At 47.8% G+C, this 17500-nt stretch overlaps 1 protein-coding gene across 1 annotated transcript in view; it reads right to left on the bottom strand.

Annotated features, from left to right (window-relative positions):
* Positions 1–2535: 2535 nt before the first annotated feature.
* SEC23IP (SEC23 interacting protein) overlaps positions 2536–17500 on the bottom strand; it is a 196705-nt gene continuing 181740 nt past the window's right edge. The window contains exons 18-19 of the mRNA XM_075348129.1: positions 11040–11134; positions 2536–2810 (exon numbers count right to left, since the gene is read on the bottom strand). Of these exons, the coding sequence (XP_075204244.1) occupies positions 11053–11134 (82 nt within the window). The 3' untranslated portion in view covers positions 2536–2810; positions 11040–11052. The remainder of the gene's footprint in view (positions 2811–11039; positions 11135–17500) is intronic.

Consider the following 17500-nt stretch of genomic DNA (forward strand, 5'->3'; position numbering starts at 1 on the left):
TATTACCCTCTCATTCATCACCAGTGTGATATTGTCGGTTGTGTATCATTTTGTCTAGGTTCACATTTTAGGCGTAGTGCTCTGTCCATTCTATGTATTATTTGTCCTGTCTGCAGTGCTTTTGTCCCTAGGTGTGGGGGAGGGGGGGCCTGGAATCCACCCAACCTCTCTGTTTACCTGGGGGATTACTCAGTCTGTCTGAGAACTTCGAGAAGTAGGAAGATTCCTCCTCTGTGGGAGACACTGAGGCTCCCCAAAGAGACCTGGACATTTATGGCTTACTGGACTATATCCATATTTCTGGACTATTTTACCCTTGTATGGTGGATTATTTTATTGACCGTCTGATTTTGCTTGGAATAAATGTTCTTTGGATTGTTCATCCATCTCTCACTCTGTTGATTGTGTGATATTGGAGAAGGACCCCGTGACACCAAGTCTGTAGCATTGGCCTCCCTCTCCCCCGTCTGTAGCAGTTTGTAGCATTAGCGCCTGCTCTCTTCCATCCCCAGTCTGTAGCTCTAGTTCCCCCTTACCCCCATCCCCAGTCTGTAGCATTAGCTCCTGCTTTCTCCCCATCCCCAGTATTGTGAACACATTTGGACTGGGTTGCGGGTTGGTGCTCCCTCTTGTGGCTTGTGTGCTGGTAGTAGAATTGGTCTGCTTAACAGAAGCCAGACAGCTGATGATGATTGGAAATCAGGCTGCTCAGACTGGGCCTATATAACTGAGTAGTGTTCTCTTGGTCTGGGCCGGTGATCAATGTTGTCTCCTGTGGTGCTGTGGACATTCTGGAGCCTGCCCTATCTTCTGTTTCTACCTGAACTCCTTGCAGATAAGTTTTGTCTTTGTACCTCTTGCTGGTTTGTTTCTATTTTCTTGTTGTTTTATTTTTGTGGTACTTAGGCTTGTCTCCTGGTTTTGCTTGTGTGGAGTTCTGGGTGGAGTTGGATCATTCCCTGCTGGGAATGTCTGTGTACCTTGCTCCATATGCTACAATGTATTTTTGTTTTGTCATGCTTGGTATTAATGTCAGTCCTACCTCTATATTAGTGTTTTGCTTGGATCCCAGTAGTACCAGAGTACTGATATAGAGGGGGAGACGCAGTGTGGTCTCATCTTTTTTCATATGAGGTGTGTTGGTTTTTTTAGGGTATTTCGTGGCTGTAGACAGTGCTCTTTTCTGTCCTTTCCTATATAGATAGTTTGGGCCTCATCTTTACTGAATCTGTTTTCTACCTGTGTACTGTGTTTCATCTCGTCTCCCTGGCTTTACATATTTGGGGGCTATCTATATCTTTGGGGGACTGCTCCAAGGCAGATTAGCTTTCCTTGTTTTTCTCTCTTTAGGAATAATTAGCTCTCCAGCTGTGTCGAGGCGACTAGGTCATCGTAGACATGTCCCACGGCTACTTCTAGTTGTGTTGTCAGTTACAGGTCTGCAGTCAGCTGCGTTTTCAACCACTTTGGTGATTCTCTGGGTTTCCTAGTTTTTGCCTCTTTTTGATCCTCCTCGGTCACTGAATCATAACACCCCAGCATTAGCTCCCCCTAACCCCCCCTCATCCCGTCTGTAGCATTAGCTCCTCCTCCCCCTCTCATCGCATATGTAGCACTAGCCTCCCCAGTTTGTAGTATTAGCCCTTCCACCCTTTCATCCCCAGTCTGTACCATTAGCCCATCCACCACCCTCATGCCCAGTCTGTAGCATCCCCACCTTCCCTATGAATATTTAGTTCTGTGAGCGCTTACCTGTCTGTCGCCCTCCTCCTGGCTGCGGTGAGTGTACTGTCCTCTTCTGGCTCCAGCGTCCATTGTGTCCTCCTCTGCAGCGCCCTGCTGTGATGTCTGCATGTGACGTCAACCGCATTGGACACCGCAAGGAGCAGGGAGCCAATTGGTGCGCCTCGGACCCTGGAAATACTGGTGCTGAGGTCAATTAGCTCCCTGTGCCTGCAGTTTGTTTTTACTGCCAGAAAGTGCTGCCACCGCAGCCCACTGCTTTAGGCACCAGACCTCTGGTATACCGCCCTGAGTTTAGGTGTGCAGGCCTTGTTTTATGTTTTTTTTTTGTGCTGCTAGATTGATCACTAGACACAGGTTCCTAAGTGATCTCTATGCACAGAACCCGCCTGTTGTGCCTGTTTTTTTGTTTTGTTTTTTTTTAATAGGATTTTAGTTCTATCTGAAGTCATGGCAACTTGATGGATGAACGCTCTGCAGATAGATCGATCTTGTGCAGCCTAGATAGGTTCGCCAGGGTCTTCTCTGCCATTTTTTTGATTATATCAAGCCATCGGGTTGCTTGTCTTCCTCTTTCCCTTGTATTCTTCCGACCATGATGTCCTCCTCCAGTGATTGCTTTCTTCATACGATGTGTACCTCCTGACAAGTGGGCTAGCACTACGTTTTACTACACCATCTTATCTGTAGATCCTGCCTATGAAGCACCATCTTTACCTTCTCATAGGAAGTATTGTGTCTGATTAGTTATATTTTTGTGAAAAAAATATTAGAATGTTGTACAAAGGGAAAGAAATATAAATAAAAATGTTTATTCATGGATTTACATGAACTGGACTGTAGATAAAACCTTGCTATAAATCACTGGATCGGTAATCTGAAAACTCTGCATATATATTGTGCATATATCATCATAAATTTGGCTACAATCTGGTTAATAACTACTCAGATTAGTGTTCAACTGCACAAAAGTCTCAATGTTGGATAAAAGTGATCGTATTCTGCAATGAAGAACTCCGCATATAAAAATCTATTCACCCAGGAGCACAGTCCAGAACAATGATCCCCTGCAAGAAAAAAAATACCATCAACCACAATAATCCTTTACTAGAGAGACAGAGAACAAATACAAGAAACTATGTAGATCAGCAAAGAAATCAGCAAATCCCCCTGCTGCAGAAATCTGTCAGGGTGGCCATGTCACAAGGTTTTTCTGGAAGTGTGGTTGGTGGGGAATAAGCCTTAGTCCTGTTACGGTCATATGAATTAGATTTTCAGAAGTTCTAAAGTCAGGAAACCTGCATCAAACTTGGGACAAAGACACGATAAGTGCTTTGAGAAAGTATTCGCCCCCTTAGCTTTTTACCTATATTGTCACATCACAATCTGCGTTTAATTTTTTTTGTAATCAGATTTGAATGCGATGCAGCAGCACTAAATAGTTTAAAGTTGGGGAAGTGATGTGAAAAATATATAAACAAAAATAAAAATTTCTGGGATAAAATAAAAATTGCCATGTGCATATGTATTCACCCCTTTAGCTATGAAGCCCCTAAACATTTCTGGTGCAAGCAACTACCTTCTGAAATCACATGCTTGATGAAAAGAAGCCCACCTGAGTGCAATCGAAGTGTCCGGGGTCTGTCAGTATAGACACACCTTTTCTGAAAGGCCACACAGGCTGCAACACCATTAAGCAGGTAGCTCCACTAACCAAACAACACCAAGAAGACCAAGAAGATCTCCAAACAAGTCAGAGACAAAGTGGTGGGAAGTACATGTCAGGGTTGGGTTCTAAAAAAATATGCCAGTCTCTCATGACCCCACAGATCACCATCAGATCCATTTTCACCAAATGGAAAGAACATGGTACCACAACAAAACCTTCCAAGAAATGAATGCCCATCAAAACTCTCAGCCCGAGCAAAGAGGGCATTAATCAGAGAGGCAACACCGAGACTAACCGTATCCCTGAAGGAGCAGCAGAGTTCCGAAGGAAAAACTGGAGCATTTGTCTATATGATCACAATAAGCAGCACACATAGAGCCTGCCTTTATGGAAGAATAGCGAGAAAAAAAAGTCTTTACTTACAGCCAAAAATTGGAAGGTTTGTTTTGATTTTGCTAAAAGACATGTGGGAAATTGTATGGAGGAAGATGCTGTGGTCAGATGAGCCAAAATTAAACTTTTTCGCTGCCAAGGTAAACAGTATGCCTGGCGCAATCCAACACAGCTCATCACCCCAAGAACAACATCCCCACATTGAATCATGGTGGTGGCAGCATCATGTTGTCAGGAGGTTTTTCAGCAGCTAGGATAGGGAAAATGGTCTGAGTCAAGGAGAAGATGGATGAGTTTGAGTCAAGGCGAAATACAGGAATATTCTTGAGCAAAACCTGTTTCAGTCTGTCAGTGATTTGAGACTGAGACCTTCCAACAAGACAATGACCCAAAGCTACTGCTAAAGCAACCCTCGAGTGGTTTAAGGAGAAATGTGTAAATGTATTGGAGTTGCTGAGTTACAGCTCAAACCTTAATCCAATTGAGAATCTGTGGTGAGATGTGAAGATCGCTGTTCACCAGAGGCAACCATCTAACAAAGCAGCTGGAGCAGTTTTGTCTTTAGGAATGGGCAAAACTCACAGTGTCAATATGTGGAAAGCTCAGAGACTTATCCAAAGTGAGTGCACCTGTAATTGCCGCAAAAGGAGGCTCTAAAAAGTACAGACTTAAGGGGGTGAATAGTTATCCCACTAAAGTTTTCAGTTCTTTTGTCCTATTTGTTGTTTGCATCACAATAAAAAGAAAACCAAATATTCACATATGTAGGCATGTTCTTTACATGAACTGATACGAACCCTCAAAAAGAAAAACAAACAAACAAAAACCGTGCCATTTCAGGTTGTGAAGGAGTGAAACATGAAAAAAAACAAGGGGTTGAATACTCTCGCAAGGCACTGTACTTGCATGTATACATGAGCCCGGACAGCCCCACTCCTATGGAATATGGGTAGAGCCTAAAACGGTGCATGAACTAGTAGAGTTGACCATTTGTTTAGTATAATTTAAAACATTTAGAAAAATATGGAGCAGCACTTCATAATTAGCAGGTTTGCATCAAAACATCTTCAGTGAATTTTTCTACATGCAAAGACACATCCCATTCATCAGTCAGCGTGAGTGGTGGCATAGATCAATAGATCATGATGCTCTCAGTGATTCGGCATAGCAAGTGCTGTCACTAAGTCTCGAACCATGTAAAGGCCTTGAAGAACATTGGGCCCACTAGAGACCTTGATTCTGAGGACCCACCTTTCCTTTCACCTAACAACTGTATTTTCTTCTTCACAAAGATCTTCTACTCCAAATGGTCAGTTTTATCCCCATCTAGACAAGCTGCCCTTCTCTGCTTGAAGGCTAATATATCTAAACTGGAAGAAATTTATATCCCTCTGAAAGCCAGACGTCCGGAAGGTGGGGTGTTACACGTCGTGGCTCTCTTATTGCAAGGAATGAGGTGGTCCCCCATTCCTTGTCAGCCACGAGCCCTCCTGCTCAGCAGCACCAAAGGTCTGGGAGACTGCGCAGTCTGCAGTAGTTGCCTTCTCAGAGACACAGCAGAAGGGTGACACCTAGTGGTTCTCTCCTTGCAAGGAATGGAGCGGTCTCCCATCCCTTGCCTGCCACGAGCTCTCCTGCTCAGCATCACAGGGGCTCTGGGAGGTTGCGCAGTGTGCAAAGAATAGATGCTCAGGGAAGCAGCAAGACTTCCCATGTCTCTGCACATTGTGAAACCGGGGATCCCGCCTTTATGACCCAGAGGCAGGAAGATGAGCATGTGCTCCACGTGACCTCTTCTGATTCGCTCACTGATATCACACGGCCCCATGACGAGGCTGGTGATGTGCTGAATCCTGACTGGCTGGGCCAGGACGTCACGAACCCTGATTGGGTCACGCCCGTCTCGCGCCCGCCCTTGGGTGGAGCTACACCTCCTTAAAAGCTCCCCCTGCCATCATGGCGGTGCGCGACCGTCCTTCTATGTTTGGATGTCTGGCAGCGTGCTGCCACGCCACTGCTTAGGCATTGTCTTTTGTGGGCTTTGCCCTTGCTGCTCAGGCAGCATCTAGTTTGCAGGTCTTGCCCCTGCCTTGCTGCTCCGGCAGTATCCCGTTTAGCAGGCTGTGTTCCTGTCCCAGGTGAGCTCCTCGAGTCTCTGTCGGACTCACTTGGTTTCTGAAGCACACGTGCGTGGGCACCTCTGTGCTACCCCCGTGCCATATTCCTGTGACTCCCGCTGGCACACGTGTGTAGGCACCTCTGTACGTCCCCGTGCAACAGGTACACCGTACGAGAAGCCCCGAGCCATACAACCCTCACGGGTTAGGGCGGACCGGTGTACATAGATCGTCTGTGACATTCCAGACGATCACTAGCAGCAACCCGCTCACTCTTTCCTGACCATAGCAGCGGTCCCTTACACGGCACAGTGGACCTTGACCGGCGGAAGCTGTCCATTTCCCATCTTGGCACGCTTCCCCGGGTCCCCCTCGTAACAGTGGGGGTTTGATAGTCACAAATCCTTGAATAGATTTTTTATCTACACCTCTTTACTGATGTTGGCATATTACTGTTTGACCTTTAAGCTCTGACACTTTATGTCCATCACAATCTTCTAGGGATAAGGGAGTGTTACAAGTACTTTTTCTTTCTGGCTCCTGTTGGTCTTCTAAGGACTTTGCCATGCTTTGTCCCTAAGGTGCCATTCACGTGCATGTCAACAAAGTCATTATTACCTGTTTTTCTCCTAAATCCATCTAGAGGGCATGCAGAGAAGGCCAATCTTTTGAGCTTGGTGTGTCAAAATTCATGAAAAAAAATATGAGCATAAGGCTTCATTCACATGACCGCTCCGTTTGTCCTGGTCAGTTCCTGATTTTTTGCGGACCCACGGACAGGACCATCTTTTCAATGTCTTTTGTGTAGGATCGGATGGCACACGGAAGAACTTCCGTGTGCATCCGATCCTACAAAAAAAAAAACACATCGGATGCCGTATGTCCGTTATTATGGAACATGTCCTATTCTGTTCCGTAATAACGGACCGTGACTCGATACAAGTCAATGGGCCCGCAAAATCCCTGGAAGCCGCACGGAAGTAATTCTGTGTGACCTCCATCGTGTTCCCGTGCAGTCTGTGTCCCGCTCCCTGCCAGCCCTGTTGCTGCCCGCACTGCAGTATCAACAGCTTCTCACAGTGCGGGCAGCCGCTGGGATGACGAGCGCTGCTGTCAGGTTAGATGAGATCATTACCTGCTGTGACGATCTTCTGCCCTTCTGACGTCAGCGCTGTCACTGCCTTCCATTGCCCGCCGCGTTCTCACATCACATCTCGCGGGCGGCCCAAGACTGTCACTAGCGGTGACGTCACGGGCTCTCGCGATTCTTCGCTGTGAATGTGGAAGGCATAGAAGGCAGTGACAGCGCTGACGTCAGCAGTGCAGGAGATCGTCACTGCAGGTAATGATCTCAGCTAACCTTCTGAAGTCAGCGCTCGTCACCCCCATCAGTGACCCGGGCTGACCTATTGATGTAAGCTCAGGTCACTTGTAGGAATGTGTCCATTCTTGTGCGCATTTAGTAATGCCCCATAATGTAGTAATGTCCCCTATTTATGCCACAGTATGCAGTTTTCAAATTTACACACGAAAAAAACAAAACAAAAACACAACACCATTCCTATGGTGTTCTCTTCCCTGCTTCTTGCGGTCTGTAGGCCATCTGACGATCGCGGCCCTATGCCTGGGGCCGCAGCCATCTCTGCTTTACTTCAGCACAGGAACTCTGCAGAGCTTCACCAAAGGCAGCTGCTGGCCAATCAGCGGAAAGCGGTTGACGTCATACAAAAACGTCACCTGCTGGCCTCTGAATAGCTGGTGGCTGCCTTCTGTGCGTGGGGGCAAAAATAAAAAAATCTGAAGTAAAACGCAGGTGGCTGCGGCCCCCGGCATTGCACTGTGATTGTCAGGGGGCCTGCGGGTCGCAAGAAGCTTAGGGGCCGTATGTGGCCCGCAGACTGCTTGTTTGAGTTCCCTGAGTTAGAGAGAGGCATGTTATGTACTGCGTGGTAAGTAAGCACGCCCAACTCAGGACCCTGATTAAAAGGTACAGATAATAAATTACCGGCGACCGCATCCCAATCTATAAGACACGCCGTGGGTAAGTTAATTAGAACTGCATGTGCACACACACACACACCACACCCCCACCCCCACCCCCCGCGTGGTGGTCATTCCGGAACAGTTTAGCCGCACATGCAGTTCTAGTTAAATCACTGGAAGCCGCAGCTTGCCTTATAGATTGGGATGCAGCCGCTTGCCCTGCCGTGCGTGGCAGCAAAAATGGCTCGGCGTGTCACCACTGACACGCATGTAATAGGTTAGTCATCACTGATTTAGTGAGTAATTGTCACGGTGGAATGAGGGAACGCTCGGCGTTTTGTATAAGAGGAGAGGTACCAAGGAAGATGTAAAGGGAGGCCCTGACAATAGGAGTCATCACCTAACTCACCTGTGGCCGATCACGTGCCTAGACCTTGGCTGATCCTGGAGTAGCCCTGACTAGTGAAAGAAATTATAGCCACTATAGTCTATATAAAAACATTAGGCAACATAGATAAATATATTGCAATATCATTGAATTATTTAAAATGGTAAAGCACCATGTTGCAATAATTCAGAAAAGGAGGGCACAAAGTGCTGTAAACACCAGGTGGTAAAATCTATCAGTTTTTACTGGGCGTAATTAAAATAAAAATGAAAAAAAAATGAATATCATAACAGTGGCGCCACACTACAAAAAATATTTGTGTATATATTGCTAATAATATTAGCATTTACATATCTAATATATAAATCTGAGAGAGAGTGTGTGTGTGTGTGTGTGTATGTGTATGTATGTATGTATGTATGTATGTATGTATGTGTGTGTGTGTGTGTGTGTGTATGTATCCGCTAAAGGAATCCGCACCCTCAAATTTTGCAAAACACTTACTGTTTGGATGTGTGAGGTAATATATTGTCTGTTATGACAGTTAGCCTGGAAATTTATCTGGTGGCCTATAGCAACTAATAACAGCTCTGCTTCCATTTTGTTTCAGGTCATTAATAGGAGCTGTGATTGCTTGCTAAAGGTAATGAAGGACATTAGTATAAGAAGCTTATGTGTCAGTTAATATGATATTGGTGGAGAGAGAGAAATACAGAGACAGAAATGCAGCATGAGACAGACACAGAGAGAGACAGAGACACAGAGATAGAGACAGACAGCGGGAGAGAAATACAGAGAGACAGGAAGAGAGACAGAGAGACGGGGAAAGAGGGAGAGAAAGAGAGGGAGAGAGACAAACAGACAGAGAGACAGGGAGACAGAGAGACAGAGAGACACAGAGAGAGAGACAGAGGAGGAAAGGGAGAGACAAAGAAAGAAACAGACAGCGGGAGAGAAACACAGAGACAGACAGGAAGAGAGACAGAGAGACAGGGAAAGAGGGAGAGAAAGAGAGGGAGACAGTTTGTTACTATCACGGGCAATGACCGGGTACTGCAGCTAGTTACATAATACAGTATAGCTATATACACATGATGGTATGAAATATTAATTTAAATGTAAGAATAGTAGCAAATTGTAAAAATACCCAGTAACTCATTGCACTTATAGTATATAGTAATGATTCAAATTAATTGAGGTACCATAGCAGTACATTGCACATATGCCCAGCAACATATTGCACAAGGAGAAATGAGGTACACTCCCCCAGAAGAAGGCTGTTGCGCCGCTGAACCATGTGTTGGGGACAGTGGGGCCACTCTATCTATACTGGTAGGAATTTATATCAATTTTCTTGTGTAACATACTCTGCTTTTGCTCAATCCTATTTTACTATTTATTGCACTTTATCTTGGTACTTTCATGTGGTATAGCATATGGACTACATGTAGTTATATATGGAACCTTTTGCCCTTTATTTAGAATACTTTTGATAAATAACATAACATTTTTTCTTATTCTTGGCACTTTGCACTTTCCTTTTTGACTGTGCAATACCTTATTTCTCCTTGTGCAATATCTTGCAGGGCATATGTACGATGTACTACAACCTCCATTAATTTGAATTATTACTATATACCATATGTGCAAAAATTACCGGGTGTTTTTTTACAATGTGCTACTATTCTTACATTTCATTTATTTTACACAATCATGTGCATATAGCTACATTTTCAGATTAATAACAGTATATACAGTACACATTTTTGTTTGTAGTGTGGCGCCACCTTGTAGTTATTTGTTTGATATTTACTTTTCATTTGTATTTTAATTATACCCAATAAAAACTAACATTTATTTTACTACCTGGTGTTCACAGCACTTTGTTCCCCCTTTTTCTGAACTGTATCTCTGACTAGTGCGCAGGCCAATAAGACACTAATCTGACTACTATTATAAAGACAACATGAGGTAAGGGGGACAAATCACGGAGAGAGATTCTTCTCCAGAGAGGGACTCCACCGCATCCACTGGAAAGATAACCACAGCTTTCTCCAGAGACAGCTCCTTCACAAGTCAGGATAGCATGAACTATAGCAGGCATAGGAGAGGGTAAGAAGTGGGTTTATGTAGCGGAAGAGAGAAGTTGCAGTTGAGGTTAACAACTGCATGTCAGTCACAGGAGGATAGAAATGAACCTTAACCCCTTCAGTACTGAAAATAATTAAATAAAGCTCCTACTCAGGATAAATAACGGATTTGTGACAGTAATATTTTTTTTCCAGAACTTGAATCCACTGGATATCTACCTTTTATAATACTAATGTACTCACAGAAAACATTGGATAAATGGTAGAGGAGGGAGTCATTGGCTATGCCCTCTGCCATTGAATTCAACAGTACCTCAGGATGTAGATAAAGTAGAAATCCAGATAGCGACAACATTGTGGGCTTGTCATTCAGTTCCTGAGTTCTGGAGTACGTACTCCTGAACTCAGAGGACTCATACGTTCCTGAAAAAGAAACCAGGGCCAAGGGAAAAATTCTCAAGTTCCCCAGTGGGCCAGTTCGACCCTGTGTTAGGGATAGAGCAGTGGGTTGGAGTGGTGTGCAAGTATATTCTTAAATCAGATGTGTTTGGATACGTAAAAATTACAATAAAAATGCTTTGAGGTAAACCTGCCAATTATGTGATGCTGCTGCTTCTCTTTCTAAAATGTTCTGATAATTGACAAAAATCTCTTACCTAGCACAAAGGGTTAATGTAAAGGCAGATCAGGTGTCACATTCAGGGACTTGTAGATTTCCTTCAGTATTAGGAGTGCAGTGTCTTCAGATTCCCTAGAAAGAACATGCTTGTGAGGATATGCAAGAATCAAAGCCAGAACATACATTATGTGTACCTCTCATAATAACTTTTTAATTTTTCTGCCTTTTTTGGAACACATTGTACGTCCTGATAGTGTAACTGTAAGCAGATAAGAATTGCATGTATTTATGGAAAAAATGGCAAATTTGCAAATGGTAAATGAAAAAGTTGCATTTTTAAAAAAAGAAGGGAATTTTGTTACTTACCGTAAATTCCTTTTCTTCTAGCTCTTATTGGGAGACCCAGACGATTGGGGTGTATAGCACTGCCTCCGGAGGCCACACAAAGCAATTACACTAAAAAGTGTAAGGCCCCTCCCCTTCTGGCTATACACCCCCAGTGGGATCACTGGCTCACCAGTTTTAGTGCAAAAGCAAGAAGGAGGAAAGCCAATAACTGGTTTAAACAAATTCACTCCGAGTAACATCGGAGAACTGAAAACCGTTCAACATGAACAACATGTGTACCCGCAAACAAACCAAAAATCCCGAAGGACAACAGGGCGGGTGCTGGGTCTCCCAATAAGAGCTAGAAGAAAAGGAATTTACGGTAAGTAACAAAATTCCCTTCTTCTTCGGCGCTCTATTGGGAGACCCAGACGATTGGGACGTCCAAAAGCTGTCCCTGGGTGGGTAAAGAAATACCTCATGTTAGAGCTGCAAAGACAGCCCTGCCGCCTGCAGGACTCTTCTACCTAGGCTGGCGTCCGCCGAAGCATAGGTATGCACCTGATAATGTTTGGTGAAAGTGTGCAGACTCGACCAGGTAGCTGCCTGGCACACCTGTTGAGCCGTAGCCTGGTGTCGCAATGCCCAGGACGCACCCACGGCTCTGGTAGAATGGGCCTTCAGCCCTGATGGGACCGGAAGCCCCGCAGAACGGTAGGCTTCAAGAATTGGTTCTTTGATCCATCGAGCCAGGGTGGCCTTAGAAGCCTGCGACCCTTTGCGCTTACCAGCGACAAGGACAAAGAGTGCATCCGAACGGCGCAGGGGCGCCGTGCGGGAAATGTAGATTCTGAGTGCTCTCACCAGATCTAACAAATGTAAATCCTTCTCATACCGATGAACTGCATGAGGACAAAACGAAGGCAAAGAGATATCCTGATTAAGATGAAAAGAGGATACCACCTTCGAGAGAAACTCCTGAATGGGGCGCAGCACTACCTTGTCCTGGTGGAAGACCAGGAAGGGAGCCTTGGAAGACAGCGCTGCTAGCTCAGACACTCTCCGAAGAGATGTGATCGCTACCAGAAAAGCCACTTTCTGTGATAGTCTAGAAAGTGAAACCTCCTTCAGAGGCTCGAAGGGCGGCTTCTGGAGGGCAACTAGTACCCTGTTCAGATCCCATGGATCTAACGGCCGCTTGTACGGGGGAACGATATGGCAAACCCCCTGTAGGAACGTGCGCACCTTAGAAAGTCGTGCTAGACGCTTCTGAAAAAAGACGGATAGCGCCGAGACTTGTCCTTTAAGGGAGCCGAGCGACAAACCTTTTTCTAACCCAGATTGCAGGAAAGAAAAAAGGGTAGGTAATGCAAATGGCCAGGGAGACACTCCCTGAGCAGAGCACCAGGATAAGAATATCCTCCACGTTCTGTGGTAGATCTTAGCAGACGTGGGCTTCCTAGCCTGTCTCATGGTGGCAACGACCCCTTGGGATAAGCCTGAAGACGCTAGGATCCAGGACTCAATGGCCACGCAGTCAGGTTGAGGGCCGCAGAATTCCGATGGAAAAACGGCCCTTGGGACAGTAAATCTGGTCGGTCTGGTAGTGCCCACGGTTGGGCGACCGTGAGATGCCACAGATCCGGATACCACGCCCTCCTCGGCCAGTCTGGAGCGACGAGTATGACGCGGCTGCAGTCGGATCTGATCTTGCGTAGCACTCTGGGCAAGAGTGCCAGAGGTGGAAACACATAAGGGAGCCGGAACTGCGACCAATCTTGCACTAGGGCGTCTGCTGCTAGAGCTCTTTGATCGCGAGACCGTGCCATGAAGGTTGGGACCTTGTTGTTGTGCCGGGACGCCATTAGGTCGACGTCCGGCCTTCCCCATCGGCGACAGATTTCCTGAAACACGTCCGGGTGAAGGGACCATTCCCCTGCGTCCATGCCCTGGCGACTGAGGAAGTCTGCTTCCCAGTTTTCTACGCCGGGGATGTGAACTGCGGATATGGTGGAGGCCGTGGCTTCCACCCACATCAGAATCCGCCGGACTTCCTGGAAGGCTTGCCGACTGCGAGTCCCCCCTTGGTGATTGATGTATGCCACCGCTGTGGAGTTGTCCGATTGAATTTGGATCTGCTTCCCTTCCAGCCACTGCTGGAAGGCTAGTAGGGCAAGAAACACTGCTCTGATTTCCAGAACATTGATCTGAAGGGTGGACTCCTGCTGAGTCCACGTACCCTGAGCCCTGTGGTGGAGAAACACTGCTCCCCACCCTGACAGACTCGCGTCTGTCGTGACCACCGCCCAGGACGGTGGTAGGAAGGATCTTCCCTGTGATAATGAGGTGGAAAGGAGCCACCACTGCAGAGAGTCCTTGGCCGTCTGGGAAAGGGAGACTTTCCTGTCCAGGGATGTCGACTTCCCGTCCCATTGGTGGAGAATGTCCCATTGAAGTGGACGCAGATGAAACTGCGCAAACGGAACCGCCTCTATTGCCGCCACCATCTTCCCGAGGAAGTGCATGAGGCGTCTTAAGGAGTGCGACTGACTTTGAAGGAGAGCCTGCACCCCAGTCTGTAGAGACCGCTGCTTGTCCAGCGGAAGCTTCACTATCGCTGAGAGAGTATGAAACTCCATGCCAAGATACGTTAGTGATTGGGTCGGTGACAGATTTGACTTTGGGAAGTTGATGATCCACCCGAACGCCTGGAGAGTCTCCAGTGCAAAATTCAGGCTGAGTTGGCATGCCTCCTGAGAGGGTGCCTTGACCAGTAGATCGTCCAAGTAAGGGATCACAGAGTGTCCGTGAGAGTGCAAGACTGCTACCACTGCTGCCATGATCTTGGTGAACACCCGAGGGGCTGTCGCCAGACCAAATGGCAGAGCCACGAACTGAAGATGGTCGTCTCCTATCACGAAGCGTAGAAAGCGTTGGTGCTCCGTAGCAATCGGCACGTGGAGATAAGCATCTTTGATGTCTATTGATGCTAGGAAATCTCCTTGGGACATTGAGGCAATGACTGAGCGGAGGGATTCCATCCGGAACCGCCTGGCGTTCACATGCTTGTTGAGCAGTTTTAGGTCCAGAACAGGACGGAAGGAGCCGTCCTTTTTTGGAACCACAAAGAGATTGGAGTAAAATCCTCGCCCCCGTTCCTGAGGGGGGACAGGGATCACGACTCCTTCTGCTCTTAGAGAGTCCACCGCCTGCAGCAGGGCATCTGCTCGGTTGGGGTGTGGGGAGGTTCTGAAGAACCGAAGTGGAGGCCGAGAACTGAACTCGATTCTGTACCCGCGAGACAAAATGTCTGTTACCCACTGGTCTTTGACCTGTGACAGCCAAATGTCGCAAAAGCGGGAGAGCCTGCCACCGACCGAGGATGCGGAGGGAGGAGGCCGAAAGTCATGAGGTAGCCGCCTTGGAAGCGGTTCCTCCATTTGCTTTCCTGGGGCGTGAGTGAGCCCGCCAGGAATCTGAGCTCCCTTGTCCTTTCTGAGTCGTTTTGGACGAGGAGAATTGGGCCTTGCCCGAGCCTCGAAAGGACCGAAACCTCGACTGCCACTTTTTCTGTTGAGGTTTACTTGCTCTGGGCTGTGGCAAGGAAGAGTCCTTACCCTTGGACTGTTTTATGATTTCAGCCAATGGCTCACCAAACAGTCTGTCTCTAGATAATGGCAAGCTGGTTAAGCATTTTTTGGAACCAGCATCTGCTTTCCAGTCCTTTAACCATAAGGCTCTGCGCAAAACCACAGAATTGGCGGCCGCCATAGAGGTACGGCTCGTAGATTCTAGGACAGCATTGATAGCATAGGTCGCAAACGCAGACATTTGCGAAGTTAGGGACGCCACCTGTGGCACTGCTGGATGCATGATAGCATCCACCTGAGCTAAACCAGCTGAAATAGCTTGTAGTGCCCACACGGCCGCGAATGCTGGAGCAAACGACGCGCCGATAGCTTCATAGACAGATTTTAACCAAAGGTCCATCTGTCTGTCGTTGGCATCTTTAAGTGAAGCGCCATCCTCTACTGTGACTATGGATCTAGCCGCAAGCTTGGAAATTGGGGGATCCACCCTTGGGCACTGGGTCCAGCGTTTGGCCACTTCAGAGGGAAAAGGATAACGGGTATCCTTAGAACGTTTAGAGAAACGCTTGTCTGGATGAGCGTCGTGCTTCTGGATTGATTCTCTGAAGTCAGAGTGGTCCAAAAAAGCACTTAATTTACGCTTGGGATACAGGAAATGGAACTTCTCCTGCTGTGCAGCTGCCTCCTCTGCAGAAGGGGCTGGGGGAGAAATATCCAACAGTCTATTAATCGCCGATATAAGGTCATTAACCATGGCGTCACCATCAGGGGCATCCAGATTGAGAGGGGCCTCAGGATTAGAATCCTGATCACCGTCCTCAGTCTCATCACAGAGAGACTCTTCTCGCTGAGACCCTGAGCAGTGTGATGACGTCGAGGGTCTTTCCCAGCGAGCTCGCTTAGGCTGCCTGGGACTGTCATCTGAGTCAGAGACTTCGGCTTGTGATGCTTGAGACCCCCTTGAAGTACGGATTAGTTCCAACTGAGGGGGACCGGAGAGCATAGACACAGCAGTGTCCATGGTCTGAGGAACTGGCCTGGCCTGCAAGGTCTCCAGGATCTTTGACATAGTCTCAGACATTTTATCAGCAAACACTGCAAAGTCTGTCCCCGTCACCGGGGCAGGGTTCACAGGCGTCTCTGCCTGGGCTACCATCACAATAGGCTCTGGCTGACGAAGTGCCACTGGGACTGAACATTGCACACAATGTGAATCATTGGAGCCTGCCGGTAGATCAGCCCCACATGCAGTACAAACAGTGTACACAGCCCGTGCCTTGGCAGCCTTGCGTTTTGCGGATGACATGTTGCTGCCTCCTTAGAGCAGTACAGGGTGTCCAGCCAAGAAGCGACCTTACAGTGCACTATATAAATATATATATATATATATATATGGTACCAAGAAAGAAGTACACTAATATATCACTGAGGCACTAGTGGGGCCAGCACTACTGTGCAGCTTACCGCCCGCTTAGGAGCGGTGTGTGGTCGCCAGAAATCACTCTAGTCTGGGTCTCCCAGAGCCTGCTGCCTTTCCCCAGCCAGATCGCATGTGTAATGGCTGCTGGCGTCCTTGTGGAGAGGGGGGGCGGGCCCTGGGCGTACACCGACGAAGAGCGGGAAGTCTGCTTCCCCCTGTGCCTAGTGAGAGGGCTGGAGCATGTAAATAAAGCTCCAGCCCTCGGCGCTGCCAATTGAGCAGCGTCTCTCCCCTACCCTGATTGACAGGGTGGGGGCGGGAACGAAGCGGCGCTAGGCCGCAGAAGCCGGGGGCTAAAGTTAGAAGCGCCGCCGCCGTAAAAGCAAGGTCGGCGCCAAGTCCCCGGCGCACCACAAGTCGCAGCTGCGCCGCCGCTCCAGGAGCGGTCGGCGCAGTAGTTCCCAACATATAACGTCACTCAGCAAAGCTGCAGTGACCTAACCCCAGCGTACAGCGCTACTGTCCCCGGCGCACTATAACGCTCAGCAAGCCTTGAGAGTGTCCGTGCCTGCCGGGGACACAGAGTACCTGAAAGTTGCAGGGCCTTGTCCCTGAACGGCACTCCCGCTCCAAATCCAGCAGGTTCTCTGGGTCTGTGGATGGAGCCCGGCCCCAGGGCTTGGGGGCCGGCAAGATCCCACTTCCACAGAGCCCTCCAGGGGATGTGGAAGGAAAACAGCATGTGGGCTCCAGCCTCTGTACCAGCAATAGGTACCTCAACCTTACAAGCACCACCGCGGGTGAGAAGGGAGCATGCTGGGGGCCCCATATGGGCCCTCTTTTCTTCCATCCGATAGAGCCAGCAGCTACTGCTGACTACAAACAGTGGAGCTATGCGTGGATGTCTGACCTCCTTCGCACAAAGCAGAAAACTGGTGAGCCAGTGATCCCACTGGGGGTGTATAGCCAGAAGGGGAGGGGCCTTACACTTTTTAGTGTAATTGCTTTGTGTGGCCTCCGGAGGCAGTGCTATACACCCCAATCGTCTGGGTCTCCCAATAGAGCGCCGAAGAAACCTTTGTTTTAGGCCTCCTTCACACATCTGAGTCTTCGGTACGTGTGACATCCGTTTTCACACATATCGGAGACACGGACACACGT

This window comes from Anomaloglossus baeobatrachus, chromosome 5 (assembly GCF_048569485.1).
Source record: "Anomaloglossus baeobatrachus isolate aAnoBae1 chromosome 5, aAnoBae1.hap1, whole genome shotgun sequence".
NCBI lineage: Eukaryota > Metazoa > Chordata > Amphibia > Anura > Aromobatidae > Anomaloglossus > Anomaloglossus baeobatrachus.